We start from the raw sequence: 18,080 nt of genomic DNA, 5'->3' as shown, positions 1-18,080 counted from the left end.
CGTGCTACGTGCAATGGCTTTGCAAGATTTGGAGAATACCCCTAATAATTCATATGCCTGCCAGACAAACTAGCATGCATCTAAACTGGCATCCATCAGTCTTCCATCTCAACTATCCTCTTTAGGTATGTACATACATACGAGTAGAGTAGAGTATCTTTCTTTTGCCTAGCTTTACCACTCACCTCACCAACTCCAGTTGCATTCCGCTCAACCGATTGAATTCCATAAAAAATCGTATGGCCCACAAAAGGTACGAATCATCGTGATTGCCCGCTCCAGCATTGCGTTCCAGCACTCGTCTGACTTGACGCACCAATGTATTGTAAGCTGAACGAAGGATTTCTATGCAGAATTCGCGAAGGCACAAGCTGGAAAAAAAGAGAATAAATAAAATGCATGAGAAATGAAATTACATGAAATCAAATACAATAAGGATAAGAGATAAAGGCATAAAGTTATAAATATGTAGATATGAATAAGAATGAGCTAAATTGAAGGAATAAAAGCGCGCTCAAATGAGATTGCATGGTGGTAGGTGACTGAGGAGGTGGTAGATAGGCACTATATACAGTGTTGCCGTTGTGCGAATAAAGGGGCAATTTTACCCTTTTTAAGTGCCAATACCCTTTGAGCCGCTATTTTTGAAATTTTGATTTTTCGAACCTTTTCCAAAATTATGTGTGACCTTTGCCCATTTTCAGAGATTTTTTTAGGAAATGTTAACAGAACCATGCTATTAAAAAATATTTCCACCTGTAAGTACGAAAAAAAGTATCACTTAAAACTTTTAAAGGAAATGCAACTCTTCTCCTTGTAGCAACTAGATTTATGTGTATGTTTACAACCCTGTCTTGTGCAAAGCTTGTCCCGCTATTTTCTTTTTAAATTCAACTGATTTATTCTTTTACTAGTAAAGGAAAGCAAAAATAATACGGGGACCTTTTTTTCGCCAATGACCCCTTTTTTGCGAATTTCTGAAAATTCTCAACGGCAACACTGGCTATATAGAGCGCAGCAGCGATTTGCGGCCGCATCCGGCGAGGTATGTATTTGAAGAAAATGTGCAAGTATAATTTATATAAATACATGATTGTTTAGCATGAATTATGTATTAAATGGTATGAAGGTATTTAGATACGTATGGGTATGTATTTATGTATAGGTTTCGAAAATACAATAAGCACGCGCAATTACTATGTATACAGGATTGACGGGAAAGTCATCCTAAGGATGATTAAGGATGTTATTATTTAGGTCACCTCGGATTACTTCGGTTATATGATATGATATCTAAAACTCAACCGTTTTCGCTTTTTTCTTGTAGCCGCTGACAAGGGGTTTAATTATGGATTATTGCATTCACCGTGTTTAGTTAAAAATACCCTTATAGCATATGGTCCGGGCAAACGGCAGTATTGTGGAATAGGTGTGCCGCGAGGTAGTGGATTCGAAGCCCAAGGCCAGCAATTTTTGTATATGTAGTTTCTTCAATTATTACTTTAATAAACAACATCTGCCCGCTTTGGTCAGTGTTGCCATCTATAACTATGGAATATTGATGCGCCTAAGATGCGCTTTGATGTTTGATAATTCTATTTCTTTGTAAAAATATTGTTTACTTAAATATTTCAAATGCTTGTGCTCCAATTTTTTTATCATTTTGTACTGATATCCCAGGGTAAAAGTGTTAAATTTTTGTAAACATGCATCAATTGTGTCAGACGTAAAAAAGGCTTAAACTGGCAATTAAAAAAAAAAAAAAGCTAAACGAAATATAGAACTTGATTTAAAAATTTTATTTGTTAAAGTTTCAAAATGTGTTTTAAAAAGCAAAATATTTCATTTCCGCACAGTGTTCTTTTAACTACTGATAAATAAGTTAGTTAGAGCATAAAAGTGGCCCCCAAAATCACTTGAGCAACGTACTTTTTGAATCAATGCTGCAAGGTCAACTAAAGACGTACGAGCGTTTACTTTCCCCCATTTGCAGCACACACAATATTTTTCAAAACACTTAAAAATGTATTATAAAGGAAAAGAGAAAATATTCCATATAGCGGAAGTGAGCGGCGAAAGCAAACGCTTTATTTACGAGCAATTTCAAACACTTCAAGTGCACATGTGCTGCTATAGCGTAGTCATCTTTTCATATAGCTGCAAAGGGGTAGGAATTTCAGATTTATGTAGTAAATACTACACAATGCACAATATTTTGGGTTTAAGTATTAAAGTACACTCTAAAAAATGTTTGTTTAAATTAAGATAGGTAACCAGTTTCCTCTCTTAATGAATGCAAATTTACACACCGTGTTAATTAAATTAAACACTGCTTGCTTACTTTTACTTATCATATGTGTGGCGTAGAACAAATTTCAAAGTTGTTTTTTGAGTTTTGAACATTTATTGTTCACATTTTCACAGTTTACACATAAAATGTTTAGAATTTCCTCAAAAAAATTTTCGTTTAAATTTACGCATATAAAGAGAGGTAACCAGTTTCCTCTCCTAGTGTGTGCAAAATCAAACACTGTCTGTTTACTTTTATTATTATAATTTAAGAAATTTTGCATCATTTTGTAAAAAAAAAAAATCGTGAGATTATTTAATTTATTTATATTAAAATTCTTTTGTAAAGTTTTGTATTACTTTTGAAAGTTGAGTGCATCTTTAACTGTTAATTTTTTCATGATTTAATGATCGATTCTAAACCAAATTACGGGACGACCCTTAAGGTACTATCTGTCCGGTAAAAAAAGAAATATTTGAAACGGTTCACGCGGTGCAATGTTATGCGGTGGAATAAATAAAAGAAGTAAAAATACTCCGAAGAATTGATAACCTACCCTTTTTTGAAGCCGGTTGAAAATGTCTGAGTTCATTGTAAATTTTATGTAAATAAAATGCAATTTATGAAACTTTAAAAAGTTTATTTATTTATTTCATACTGTACATAAAACTTGCATAAATGTATTTTAAAGAGCGAATTTTCAGTATTTTCTGATGGCATATTTTTAGAAGTATAAATCCTCTCCCCCAAAAATATATTCCTGCGTGCGCCCCTGGCACTTAGTGTTTATTATTTGTAAAAAATATAATTTTACGTTCAAAATGTTTGTTATTTTAAACATTTCATGTGTATATTTATGTGTAAATTTTAAAAAACTCATATTCAAAATCAAATCTTGAACATCTTGTGCGTATACTTGAACAGATTCTGGTTGAAAAATAAACACTTTTCAGTAGTACACTCTAAAAAAAAATTGTTTAGATTTCCTACCTCAAAGGTAGGTTACTGATTTCCTACCTTATTATTCGCGAAATTACATGCTCGATTATTCAACGAATAGTTTGTTTAAATTTCGGACTTTTTAGAGTGTAATATAGCTGCTGTGGTGTGCGTAAATTTACTAAGAAAGTGTGTACAAGCTACAAAATACACATCTGCTGTTTGATTTCACTCTTAGAATTGTGTAAAGCCACTAACAAAAAGGATTTTTACACACGAAAATGTGTAAACGAGAAAAATACATATTCATCGTGTAAATTTATCAAAACATTTTAAAAATAAACAAAAATATACTCCATTTATAGTCGCGTTTTTAAACAGATTTTTTAGAGTGTAGGTTTACATGCACTTTTTAGAGTGTAATTGTACCATAAAAAAAAAAACCCCAAAAATACATTTTTTTTTAATTTAATTAAAAAACTGCAATAAAAATCCCTTAATAATAAAAACTAAAAAAAATTCCCTGCGCCAGGACTTTAACCTTGGACCTCAGGAATACCACGTCAGTGCTTTGCTCTGTCGTCTATTGCGACTGTTGTAGCGCGGGATGAGTTGGCAGACTACATATCTCATCAACTGCTATGATGCTACTGCTAGTAGTTTTACCAGTAGATGTTGATGCATAGCCTGACAATTGACATCTCGTTGGAGATAGCCGCTAACACTGAAAAAGGGTAGAACGTGAACTAGTTGGGCTGAAACGCAAACTGGTAGCACTCTAGTTCACAACTAGTTGTTTTTCCTACAGGGTATGTAGATTTGACATCAATTAAGTAGAAATTGAAATAATTGATTTTACTACTTGAAAGATGCAATTTAAGTTAGCAGGATAGTAAAAGAATATATCAAGTATTTGAAAAAGTTAGAAACAAAACTCGATGTTGGTTGGTTTTAGGACCCAGCAAGGACAAATATTTTTATGAACTAGTAAGCCCTTACACTATATATTGCAACATTTTCAAGGGGTATGTATGCATTTGCAGCGCGTGCAGTTCTAAAACCAGTTACAAATTATTGCACTCGAAGCAAACGAAAATTGCAATTTGTCGTTGTTGGCCGCCATGTAATCTGTTGTTGCAACAATTTTGCTCAAATCTTATTGTTGTTTCTTTGAAGTACATACATACATACATACATACATACATACATACATATATATGTACATATGTATATCGCCACTCGGCGTATTGCAACTTATTTTATGGCTTCTTTATCCTGAACACGTCTGCGTTGCAGAATGCACTGCGGCCGCAGCGACAGGTTGCGGTAAAGGCAAAAAAGCACTCAATTAGAGTAAGGATTTAACGGCGAAGGGCTAAAGGGCGTGCTTGACTTCTTCTATGTATGTAGATATGCTTGTGTGCGTAGGGCAGCGGCAGCTTCTTGTTGGAAGGCGTTTTCCTTTTTATTTGTTTTTTTTTTCGATTTTTATTTAGCCGCCGCTGGTTATCTTAACTGTCCTCGTATTATTAGCGTTGCTGCTGTTTGAAGTTGTTGCATTGTTGTGCGTTGCTTGTGCAACATGCTGCTATTAGCAACGGCTGCCATCGACAGCTGTATGTTGTGCTCATCCATGAAGGTTCAAGGTGGGTTCAAAGCAATTGTGGTGTTAACAAACTGAAAGCATATTATTTGCGCTATTTTATTATTATACTTGTGGCTACTTCCATTATCACGCTATGTGGCGTTTCATGGTCAACCTTTTTGTTGTATAAGCTGTTATAAATTTTATTGTGCTGTGTTGTAAATGTTGTCATTTGCAATGGATTGCTTCGATTAGCTTTACTTTACTTTTCTTTTGACATTCTCATGCTTATTATCTGGATGCACGTTTCAATGGTAGATATCGAAAAAAATAACGGCTCGATTACCACTACAGAGCTAAGTAAATGAGAGGCACAATTGCAAAAGCGGCGGATAATGGTGGAATGCTGATTGTGGTTGCATGCTTTTTTGTAGCAAGGAAAACGAAATAAATATAAAAATAATTGAAAAATGTAAATAAGAAAAATTCCCTAAGAAGGTCGAGGAACGGGTGTTGTATTACCCTCTTCATGTATACATTTATTTAAAAAATTTAATATGTCTACAGCAGATATATTTAATTTCAAAAGCGTAGAACTGCAATTTATATCTTCTACATGTACAGCGCGAGTCCTTAAAATTCTGTACCTTTAATTTATTTTCCCCTTTTTCAACGCTAACTAATAACGATTCAAATAATGCTCAATCACGGCTGCTTCTACTTTTGTGGCTCACCATGGCGTATGCGCAACCTCAGAAGTAATAGCTGAGTGTTTACGCTTTGTCAGCTAATAAAAGCTGTGTGGCTTTGCGCCAACCAATCTTTTGTGTTAGCAAAACACTGCAGCAGATGAATATCAACGACGTGTGCGCCAACACAAACCAAGTCACTAAGCCACATCGCTAAAGTCCATCAATGTCACGTGTTTTGTATTGGTAGCTTTTATATTTATTATTTTCCTACGTTTTCACACTACATTTTATTGCTGATGTTTGGGCTTGTACAAGTGTACAGTGATTTGTGGGGAAAAAGCTGTAAGGAAGTGTACTTACATACGTACTACACATATTTACAAATACGTTTTGGTTTTTACCAAAGTATAACTTAAGTAGATATTTATTTTAAAACTGAAAATCAGATACTCTTTTCTTGATGGTTCCTTTTAACGCTTGGACAGGTTCTACATACATAGGGGTGAATCCAGGTCGCTTCGACCAACTTTTCTTTCAACATAGTACGAGCTCCTAGTCCGCACCCTTATGGGTCATTTTGAACCTTCCCTATAAGTTAATTTTTGAAGGAGGTCAAGGATTTGATAGAATTTCTATTTTACCGGTTACAAAAGTACCCATAACGCGAAAAGGGTTTAAAAATTTATAGGAACCTTATTTATCGGCTACAAAGTTTTTATTACCAGCGCAGAATTGACCTGTAAAAGGGCATTCCATAAGCTAACGAGTACATGAATAAAGAAGATGGAGGCAAGGAAAAGCGATCTCGTGTTGTAATGCTGAACATACCAAACAAATGCCCCAATAAAGTTCTTAATAAAGTGCGAAAAGCCAGGAACCAAAAGGGTCGGTCAGAATAAAAGTAAGAAAGAAGAAGAATTAAAAGTAAGAATAGACTCTCTCAAAAAGTCTTTTGCATTTTACGCAATGGCGCACACACAAACGGCAAGGAAAACAGTAAACGTGGTCCGATTTCTACAGCGTTTATTAAGCTTTTTTTACATATATCAATTGTTTTTAGGAGAAATGGAAGTAGCTATGCATAAACTCTAAGCGGGAGAAGTTGTAGCTGTTATTTCGGCGATCACAGCTACTCCTGATCAGACTTCTTCTTTTTCTAGGCTGCCGGCACACCCTACACGCTTGTTGCTGATTCATTTCCTTATACAAGTTACTCTAGTTGCGACTTCGCTAAAACTTGGCATACATATACTTTGCGTTCACTTAGAAAACACAAGATATAAAAAACTGTGGAGATTGATATGTTGCCTGACCATCCCTACTTACTCAAAATTATATTATACGAAATTAGCCGAGTCCGGATAGGTACGAGCTCAGTTGACTGTAGTATCCAAAACTTAGTTTCGCCAGGGTTACTCGAGTCCCTCGCGGACTTTCAATCAAATGTTTATGTATATCCGGAGGATAGTTAGTGTAATTGAATCTCAATAACTCGTAATCCAAGTCTAGGAAGGAGGCAAACTCCAACCCCAAAATTTCATGAGTTTAACTTAGAGAAATTAAGTGAAAACTGGTCGGCATGAGAATTTTTTTTTTATAAACAGTTTGTTTCTTGCAGGATATAACAAAGGGCTTTTTAATATGTATAGCGTTAGTGAAAAATTATTGTGGGCTTTACTTACGCGACAGTAAGCAAAGCGTTGTAAGTAAAAAGACGACCGACACCCCGCATGCTGGAAGCCCAATTTTTAACCACCTTTTCAAAAGGGCCGTATATCGGCAGAGGTTCGCGCAATCTGGATTTCTAAGGCGTACAAAGTTTCCGGTTCGCTCGCATAATGCAATGACTTTACGTAACCCTAGATAAAAAAAAAAACAATCTATTGGCGTTAAATCGCACAATTTCTGTGTCCAACCGTTGGCTTATTTCGATAAAAACACGTGCACCAAATGTTTCCTTCATTAAGTCGATTATTAGAAGAACTTATAACGGATATCATCTTTTGGAGCTTAGGAGTTTCAGCCATTTCAGTGCATCAAAATTCGAATAACAAATCAATCTCTTCGGCTGTTTTAACTTGTAGCATTATGCGATGTATTGAGGTCATAAGTAAGCTGCCGGCGAAATTAAGGCAAGACACGTAATTAGAAAAATGTTGAAAAATAGAAAAAACGGCCAAAGCGAAAGTAATTGAATACTTTTCATTGATTTAATTGAATTTTAAAATGAAGCTAATGTAGCTACTCACAAAGCAAACAAAAATTTGGCCTCACGGAGGCGCATCTAAAGAAGCCAGCAAATACTATTTCATACACACAAATAGATAAAAAAAAATTGCACAAAACCATGAATGCCACTTCGAGACATGTATGCCAGCATAAATGCTTGGTTGATTGAATTTTTCATTCTCTTACTATCCTTTTTTTAATTCTACAAATTTAATTTTTTATATACATATGTATGTATGTATGTATGTAGTTTGGTTATTCACTTACCGCACTGAGAACGCACTGCGTCGCGTCAGCTGTACTTCCTCCTTAACGTGGCGAAATGAACGCTTCTGTTGATTCTTCTCACGATCGAAATCAATCGACATAACACGTTCCAACGGCTGATGGCAAATGATGTCGCGATCCGACACGGATTTCATATTCCGTATTACATACGTGCCGCCGAAACGTGAATGCCGCATCGCAGGCGGTTTGGTGTGATGCCTTTGGCGTTCACGGCGACGCGCAGCCAACAATTCCTGTTCGTCGCGTTGCTTCTCGGCGATGCTGCGTTGCAATGATGCATCCGCAAGGGATTCGGCTGTCTGTTAAATGGAAAATTAGCGTCAGTTACACACGCAATATTTAATGTCAGCTAGGTCGTGCTGATGCCCGAATAGCTGAGGCGGTTAAAATATGTGGCTGTTTGGGGAGGTTTCAGTATCAGTGCATGTACGGAAATGTGGTGGAGATTTGGGTGCAGGTGGTGCGTGGCGTGCCTGCTATGCAGGTGACCTGGTTATGCAGGTGAATGCAATAGTTTCAAGCTGCAGCAAGGAATGTGCGTTATGTTCAGTATTGCACATGGCGAGAAATGCGTGAGCTGCTTATTCGTTGGGGTTGTTGTGGTGTTAATGCTGTCAGCGTGCAATATATTGTGCCGCTAGGCTGGATTTAATTGAAAAGTTGATGGGTAAAACGGTTTAGTAGCGATTATAACACGACGAGAAGAAGAGCGTTACAAATGTACGATTATGGCTCACGGGCGAAAATGTAGTACGGTAGTAAGATAATAATAGCTAGCAGCTGCTAGTAAAATTTAATGGTTCGCTAAGTAAAACAGGCTTCCCTTAAATTAAAAATTCTTTTGACATCAATACAACAGAAAGCTATAAAACGTTGTCGTAAACGAACTCCTGTTATCACTTGTGAAATTCGCTTTGGAGGCCAGATGATTTCGGCGTAGTGTCATTTTCTTTGTCATGAAAAAAGGGTTGCACAACGTGGAAGCCGGGTTTCCTTTGAATCAAATTTGACAAGGAGTGCTGGAAACTCGAGCCTACTACATATCTTCTGCTGTGCGAAAAATCAATCAACTACTATAAATATCTATTATTGGCTAGGTTATTATAGCTGTTATAGCGTTTACGGAGATACGGGTTACATATGGTGCCATCGAGAAAGATTTTACTAATCGGGCTTTAATGGTTTCTAAGGCACTGATTAGGTGACTAGAAAGGGCACATTGGCCGCCTGTTGGTTGTTTCTGAGCATGAGGCTTTCATGTCGGCCACCCAAGGATTCTTCTAAAGCAGTGAGTATGGCCTCTGTCAGTGTCAAAAATTGTGAATGCTAACTTTAATGTTAGTTATAGGACGATTTTAAATAGCTCTTGAAACTTCTTAAAGTTCAACTCTAACAATTTCTTAAGCTTTAATTTAATAGTTTTATAAATTTAACTTCCTATGAGCTCCCGGTCAGAGGGACGGAAATTACATGGAAGTAAAGAACCTAGAAGTAAGGTACTTGTAAATCGCTACTTGGAGAATATGTTTAAGCACAATCTTATGAAGGGCAAATGGAAAGCGCGAGTTGTGGAGCTAGGGTGTGCTGCGGAACAATCGAAAAGCGTTTACCCACTGCGTAGGAAAGATACATTACATAGTCATGTGAAAATAATAGAGACACGACATTTTTACCAGTTTTGACAATTTTTAATTACATATTTTTTGTTTATTTTCATATCCTTTTCAATAAAAATGCAACTCTTTATCTACCAAAAACCACTTTTCACAAAAATAATAATCTGATATAAAAATACACCTAAGACTAAATTGTCTTCGGTGGTATTAATGCTGCTATTAATTTGCTATTAAATTGCAAAGTCATAATTACCATCAGTGATGGCAGGTACCTAAGTCTTACATCACAAAGTTCCCTTTGTGCAAATTGTAGATAGAGGGTACTGAATATAAACTCTCGATATAGGTCTAAATTTCTAACTTTTTAAAAAAAAGTTCAACAAAATGTTACAGCAAAACCAACCTTTTGATTAAGAATTTTTAGAAAAATTCAAAGTATGCAGTTTTATAGCCCACTATATTCTGGGTTAATAAGGTGCAAGTTGTAAGTTGCTCAAATTCGCTTTGTTTTTGATACTTTTGTTTTGTTGAAAGTCTCACGCATTTTCTTCCATACAAATTATAGTCAACAATTTGTTTTTGGTATGGAAGAAAATAATAACACCATCGGCAAAAAAAATATCAAAAATCAACGAGAATTCTTAGGCACTTGGAACTTGCAATATATTTATTAGAATTCGATGGGCTATACCTTGAGAAGGGTTTAAAATGGGCTGAACCTTGAGAGGGGTTTAAAGGCGCGTTTCTAATTTTATTTTTAGATAGCCAGGCGGCCATAAAGGCCTTTTCCAATAGGAAGATCACCTCTATGCTCGCCAAGGAGAGCTATGACACCATTCAACTCTTATCAGCAAGGAACACGGTATTATTATACTGGAAACCGGGACACTCCGGGATCGTGGGTAACGCGCCCGCCGACGAATTGGCAAGAGAAGGCTCATCGTCCGTACTTGTTGGGCCGGAATCGTTTTGCGGGCTCAGTTGATCCCCTCGAGGCTTAAAATAGAATCGAGGGTAAACTCATAACGCCGTAAGTACTTGGGAGAGATAGGGAGCCTTAGACAGGCCTGACCTTTTGGTTATCCTTTCGCTAGCAAAGATATAAATATTCCTTCTTGTTAGCTATCTGACATGCACCCCATTGGTTTTTCCACAAAGACAAACTGCCGTCTTTGCCTTGAAGACGAAGAGTCGCCGGAGTACATTATGTGTGATTGTCCTGTATTGGCCAGACTAAGACTGAAATACTTCAGTTCTGCCACTGTCGATGCCCTTAAGGTTAGGAACTCGTCTACCAAGAAACTTTTAGCATTCATAAGGGAGGCTAATAACATCTAGGGGCCGTCAGGGTCAGGAACCATCATAGGGATACAAAAGATCTTCTAGGTCGCGGTGGCCCTTTCTGTTACACTCAAAACTCTATTGGGAACAAAGTAATCAATAACTTAACCTTTTTCAAAAATTCCCACTTTTTGTTTAAGGTATTTTGGGCAGCCATGATAAGCTCTTATTTCACTTGGATTTGCATGCTGCTGTATACATACATACATATATCTGCTAGCTTCAATACTGCTTTAATCCGATAAAAACAAATAATGAAGATGACATACTTCAAAGCAAACACTTCAATAGTCTAACATCATTAAATAAATTCCAGCTACTCATCATGCCAAGAAATCTCGGCAAAGCCAACGCGCTGCTCTTTCCAAATCACTTGGTTTTTTTTTTATTGTGAACATTTTCAACTCTTTACTGTCCACCTCCTGCAGCGCTAGTCTTCCAGCTTTCGCCGCGTACTGTTATCCATTCACCCACACAGAAAACTTCAAGTTCATAGTAACCTCATCGTTTACTCACTTGTTCGCGATAAAGCAGACACAAAATCTCCAAACCGTGCAAATGAAACTGATGCTCATCCGGCGATGACACCACGAACAACACCAAATCCATCAGACCAGACTGATGCAGCGCCCAGATAACTTGGTCATGCAGACTGGCATCATTATCGGCACGACATTCTGCCTCCGGGTTGGCTGGCACTTGAAGCACGTTTCGTATCAGCACAAGGACGCGTTCAATCATCAAGCTCTGCTCCTCGCTGCGTATCGCCCAGTCCTGAAAATGGAAAAGTAAACATCAATAAAAACATTTTATAAGCACGACAACAAATAAAAAGCGAAATAAAACAGAAGCGTAGAATTAAAATTGTGCAAGAAATAAATATTTTGACGAGCAGTCCGACATAGCGGCCGGATTTCTATGCAAATCCTTTTGGACTAAGACTAAGTAGCAACATAAAATCAAATAAGTAGCATAGAAATGTATTTTAATGGTTTTTCCAAACGTATTGGGGTACAAAAAGCAATGAAATGGGAATATGCCTGCTTTGTGCGCCATTAAACGGTTGCCAAGCAGAACGAATGTGCTATCATTAGTTAGGCAATCGTTATAAATCTAAAGTCGAAATCAATTTACTTTCGAGCAGGCAAAAATAACAAAGCGGCTTAGAACAAAAATTGCAGCGGATAGTTGAAAATTGAAGGCAGTACACATTGGAGAGAAACAGAATAGGGATGTAGTAGGAGTAGCAGCGACTTAACTAAGTAAGTCTATGTCCTTACCATATTCCACCCTCTGCCTGCCTTGCATACAAACATGAGCAGCATTTTTTTTTATTGCTTTAAAATAAACTCGCATTATGCGCAGTAAAACAGCTACAAAACATCGTTAAATAAACTTACTTCAATAAGGGTATAAGTGCGGCGAAATCTATTGAGACGGGGGCATTTTGCGTACTGGCATATTGTTGCCTCCACAAAGCTGCAGCACTGCCAAATGCAGTTTCTATACCTTCGTTAATAATACTTGTATGTGTAAATATAAATAAATAGTTATTCAAAAAAAAACTAACGGTTTAAATGACCCGTTCACTTGCAAAAATTAACAATATCAAGAAATTTCTAGTGCAAATCGCACAAAATCTACTTTTTATTAAGGTATAACTTCTTGAGTGGTCAGACCTAAAACTTGGGGTTTTCAGACATTTGTCTCTAGGTTGTGGGGAATAAAAAGACCGGTATTAAACAAATTTCTTGTGGTAGTCATTAAGCGGTACTTATTTCACATTTATGGGTATAAAATATACTTTTTCAATTCTTCAGAGGAATAATCCAAGGGTATTCATCTCTAGCGTTATTACTGGAGCTATTACTAGTATATGGTTTTTCATTCACGGTATTCTTGCTGAGTGTACCCACCGTAAGTGACTTGCTATTGCTTAATAATTTTTTCGTCTTCTTTGTTGGCACATCTAACATGCCCATAACATCAGCGAAATTCACCCCCGTTGAAGAATCAATGCCATCATTTGAATCACTATCGTGTGGACGTTTCCTGTCTTTGCTAGCCTTCTCTGGCGCGTGACTCGTTTGTTGCTTCGACATACCTTATCTCTTCTCGACTTCTGTCTAATTCTTATTTTTTACGATTTACCATAATAATGGACAACAATTGAAATTGGTTTTTTCTCTTTTATAAGGATTTTTTAAATTCTTTATCCTTTTATACGGATTTTTTAAATTTTTTAATTATATTATTATTTTAAAATTATTTTCCTTTTCTAAGGATATTTTTTTAAATTTAGTTTAATTTAATTTATTTTAATTTATAAAAATATATTTATATTTCAAGTTAAGTTTTTTTTTACTTTTTCTTTTATGAGTTTCCAATTTTAAAGTTGAGCAAAAACTGAATTACCATCAAGGCGAATTAATATAAGGTGATAGCAGTTGTACAAAAACAAAAATTACATGTATTTTGTTTTTGCTTTGGCGGCGTAAACTGTCAAAATCAAGGCGAAATCATTTGACACTACTCGCCAAGGCGAATTTATATGTGACAGTTCTATTATTCGTTTGATTATATTTTGGTTCTATTAGAAAAAGTTAATTTGTTATAGAGAGTTTTTAAATGATTTATATATGTGAAATTTGTGAAAGTGGATTTGGAACCACCACGAAGCATGCACAACAAGCCAACGACAAGCACATGTTCAGGAGGCGGTGCAGTTGAATCTGTTGGTCCCGCTACCCACTGACAACAAAAGCTTTCACGCCCCACTAAACATCTAATTGATGCATTAAAAAATACATGCAATGATAAAAATATTTTGTTTTTATCTTGGTATATGTCAAGTTTTAGGACGTTGTTTAATCTTTTTGTGCTGCTAATCATTATTTCCGCCTCATCACCCGAACCGGAATCAATAACAATATGCGCCTCCTCGTCAACACCATCCTCCTTTAATTTACAGTGACACTTCAATTGTGCGGTGCGTGTCCAAAAACTCATAATGCAAACTAGGGTATAGTAGGGATGCCAATACTAGCGTGATCCTGGGATTTCGGAATAGTTTTAAAGTAATCCTGGGATCCCGATATCCATCCCGGGATTCACCTTGAGATATAACTTTTATGAATAACTGAAAGCATACTAACATACCATGAAATAAGACCATTTAAAATTTGCGACAAAGTGATTTTAAAAATCACATATTTATTAATACAGACAAATCTTAAAGTATGTATCTAATACATTTTTAAATTACATTTAAAAAACCATGTGATTGAGGAATAAAAAAAGCATCCCCAGCGCGTAGACACCCACCTCGAGCGTTACGGCACCACCAAGACTACGGCAGTTAAGAAATAAATGTTATGATCGTATACATATGTACATACATTTGTAAGTAATGAAATTTTAACCACATGTTAACATTACTCATATCACCCGTCCCACTTTCTGCATTGGCAGCCCAAATGTCCAACTAACATGCTCCACATCGCCCAATTCGCCACTTTCAATCTGGTTGCGTATGTGGAGATAGACGGGTAGACAGCGTGACCAAATTTCCTGCATGAGAAAACATCTTTGCAAAGCTTGATCTTCATTCATGCAAAGTGGTTTCTCGCAGACCACATAATTGCCATGATCTAGCAAAATCATCAGCTATCACACTTGATCAAGTTTTCACTTCTAGAAGTTTTGGAGCATATGAGAATTTGAGACGAAACGGTTCCGCAACTAAAAAATTTATCCGACGATCGAACAAATTTTCGGTTGGCAGATTGTAGCAGCAGCATGAGACACCCTAAGAATTGGATGTATTTTTAAATAAAAGCTTGTGAACTAACTCGAAAATCTAACTTACTTGAAAATCGTTTTATTGCATTGATATATCCAAATACAAATAATTTAAATTGAAGAGTGCGAAACCATGAATGGCGAGGTATTTGTCCCATAAGCGTATGGTGCAATGCAGTGGCAGCTCACATGTTAGTAAAGTGTACGTTCGAAGAAGTTGGTAAATCCCGATGAGCTTCCATACATTTATCGCCGCTGTGTAATTTTTTTTTTTGATATTCGCGAATCTATAAAATATAAGTTAAATGAAATATATGTATATGTGCAGTGATTATATGTTCAGGGGCCGTTAACTTATCTATTTTAAGGTATAGTTAAATCATTAGTTAAATTTACCTACATAAAATCCCACAGAATTAACTAATAATTTAACTACACTTTAAAATAGATAAGTTAACGGCCCTAAGTGATATTAATTGAAATTTTATTTACTTTGTGTGTATTAAAACTTCAATAGTATGAAACTAAAGTCATCGGTGATATAGGCCTGAAAAATATATTAATGCCAGTAAATATACAATGCAAAGTTAATGAAAGATTAGAAAAATGGGCACGGTTAAGTAAATGAATTTACCTTACTATAATCAGAGCTTAATTTTTAAGAATTTTTTAAGACCAACTATTCTTTGCTTTGCTTTTTGAATTTTCAAGCGTTTGTTCAAATTACGTACACGGAAATGAATCCTACACTTGAAAAAGAATTTTTTATATTTTCTGGGAGTTCAATGTCGGTGCTGCTATCAACCAAACGCTGCTTTAAGTTCTTACAATGAACAATTTCTGAAGAATTCAGGTTGTTAAAAAGGAGTTCTAGCCTTTTTATCGCATTTAAAAATAATGGGGACGGTTTATGCAGATATCCCTTAGATACCTGGTCAACCCAAGTAAACGAACTCTCAGAGCTTTTGTACTCCTCCAGATTAAGCTTTTTTATTATGAATCCGGAAATATATTCCAAGGCGTCTTCGTGGAGGGTGTCGCAGTCGTCTGTATGCGGAGAGTTAAGTGCAGTAATAACATCCGGCTCCATTTCTTCATCAAATTTGTCATCAGCAGCAAGTTCATCGTAAGCCTCAGAATCAGTAAATCCGCTCAAAGAGCATTCTTCTGATTTCGGCAGGTCCTGAGACTCAGAAAAACTTAGCCACTCGGTGCTATCTTTTGCAACATTTCCTGTGCCCTGCAATATCTCGGTATTCCGCGCTACAAAAGATGGGCGTGTATTTAATTATTAATAATCGATATAAAATTTAGTACCTAAGATGTATTTTCGGAGCCTATATTTGAATTCCTTTGGTGTTGGATGGTCATTTAGACCACCTTTACTACGTATAGCACCAAAGAAATGCTCCAATACATCTTGATTAAGCCAGTCAGTCAAAATAAATTCCACATTTGAATTTTTGTGCACGTTTGCGTAAAGCATAGCCAAAGCTCTATTTGTCATAATAATTCCTTTTTGGAAATGTTCCAACCCGTTCTTGTTAAGAATGACGGGGGACAGCATGTATTCGTTCATACGATTCAAAACATCCATTTGGTTTGATAATGCTGTTCCAAAAGGATCCTTTGGGGATAAAGTCATAATTAAACAATAGGACTAGCTACCCAGCAAGAAAAATATCGGGTAAATTACAATGAAAGTTTTTATGAATTTCTTAAGGATGAACTGACAAAACTACCCGAAACTCTTGTATACATGTGATCTTTTAACCCTTTCTTATTAACGCACTTAAGCGGCAGGTATGTGCGGAAGTCTTGGTTCAAGAGTTTTTGAATGTAGTAGAGTTTCGAGTAGTTGCGTCTTGTAGGTTACATAGATTCCTATCTGATATGAGATACCTTTCCAGGATAACCAAAAGTTTTCATACTGGAATTCAGCACATCAAACCAGTCATTTACCAACTGTATTAAATCTGCTGTCGCCGTTGGTTTGTATAGTTCGTAGCCCAAAGAGTAACAACGTCTGATAGCACTGGCAGTGGTGTTTGAGAACAGCTGCGCTGCGAGCTTAACTTTTTGCCGACCTGAAAATTTGTTTAAATTTTATACTTGTATGATATTCTGTATATTTATATATCGATGACTGAGGTAGATCGACCTACCTCGGCAGCCAGTTCAAAAACGCCTTATCTCAGAAAACTTTTCAAGAACGCCCTACTCCAGAATTTGATTGGAAAACGTCCTTTTTTGAATCGGCAGCGGATATAGGGCGCTCTTCGACCAAATTTTGAGATAAGGCGTTTTTCAATCAAATTCTGTATAAGGCATTCTTGAAAAATTTTCTGAAATAGGGCGTTTTCGAACTGGCTGCCGAGATAGGGCGATCTTCCACTTAGCTATCGATATTTACCTATTCCTTTAACTGATAAATGCTCATCAGATAATTTAAAAGCTATTGACGCATCCGATTGCGATGTAAATTTCATTAAATCACATATAGCGCGAGTCGTTATAAGTTCACCTCTCCACAACAACCCCGTGTCCAAAAAATGGTTTCTGATTAGTTTCAGCAAATGTGGTGCATCTGCGAATGTGAAAACTTTTGCGTTTTCGTCCGCAGGGTTTTGGAACCACGGCTTATCTAAATACAACATTGTTTAATCTGTATTATTCTTTTTCTCTTTTTTAATGCACATTTATATTTACAGAACTGAACTCAGTGTAAAAGATATTTGTGTATCTTACCAATTGACACACTCAAATCCTTCCATAGTTTTCGATTGGTGGGCCCCATGTCGCACACGATGGCTACTACTGGGAAACCTGCATTGTGAAGCGCCACAATTATAGAACCTAGTATTTTTTTGGTCATTTGACAATCGTAAGCGTAAAATACAGGTTGCTTCCACGCTTTTCGTAGCCCGCGCGCTATTACGACTTGCACGTTGTTAGCAGGTTTTCCCACGCAATCCGTTATCTGGTCATACTCGTAGGCTTCAACGACTTTCATCTCGTCAAATGCGAGTACACAAATTTTGTCATCGTCATATACTACGTTTATACGCATGCATAAGTCGCTTTAATGCATTTCGCCGCGATTCAAAACATATGTATAAACTGAATTTCAATTCGCTTTGAAAGAGCGAAGTGTTTTGGCTCACACTCCATTTCAAATCGGTAGTTTATTTCTCCAGACAGTTAGAAAGAGTGTATAAACACCGCTCTCACTCAAAGCGAATTGGAGATCAGCTGTTCCGCTCAAATTCCAAATAATCGCATCAGTATTTAAAAGCTGA

At 36.5% G+C, this 18,080-nt stretch overlaps 1 protein-coding gene across 1 annotated transcript in view; it reads right to left on the bottom strand.

Annotated features, from left to right (window-relative positions):
• Window positions 1-18,080, bottom strand: part of LOC118738271 (protein timeless homolog) — an 83,926-nt gene that overhangs the window by 45,265 nt on the left and 20,581 nt on the right. The window contains exons 3-5 of the mRNA XM_036469196.1: window positions 11,497-11,754; window positions 8,003-8,322; window positions 186-371 (exon numbers count right to left, since the gene is read on the bottom strand). Coding sequence (XP_036325089.1) covers window positions 186-371; window positions 8,003-8,322; window positions 11,497-11,754 — 764 coding nt within the window. The remainder of the gene's footprint in view (window positions 1-185; window positions 372-8,002; window positions 8,323-11,496; window positions 11,755-18,080) is intronic.

This window comes from Rhagoletis pomonella, unplaced genomic scaffold (assembly GCF_013731165.1).
Source record: "Rhagoletis pomonella isolate Grant_MI unplaced genomic scaffold, Rhpom_1.0 Rhpom_scaffold_00004, whole genome shotgun sequence".
Classification (NCBI taxonomy): Eukaryota; Metazoa; Arthropoda; class Insecta; order Diptera; family Tephritidae; genus Rhagoletis; species Rhagoletis pomonella.
The sequence above is the reverse complement of the archived record's forward strand: the minus strand, read 5'-3'. Positions and strand labels throughout refer to the sequence as shown.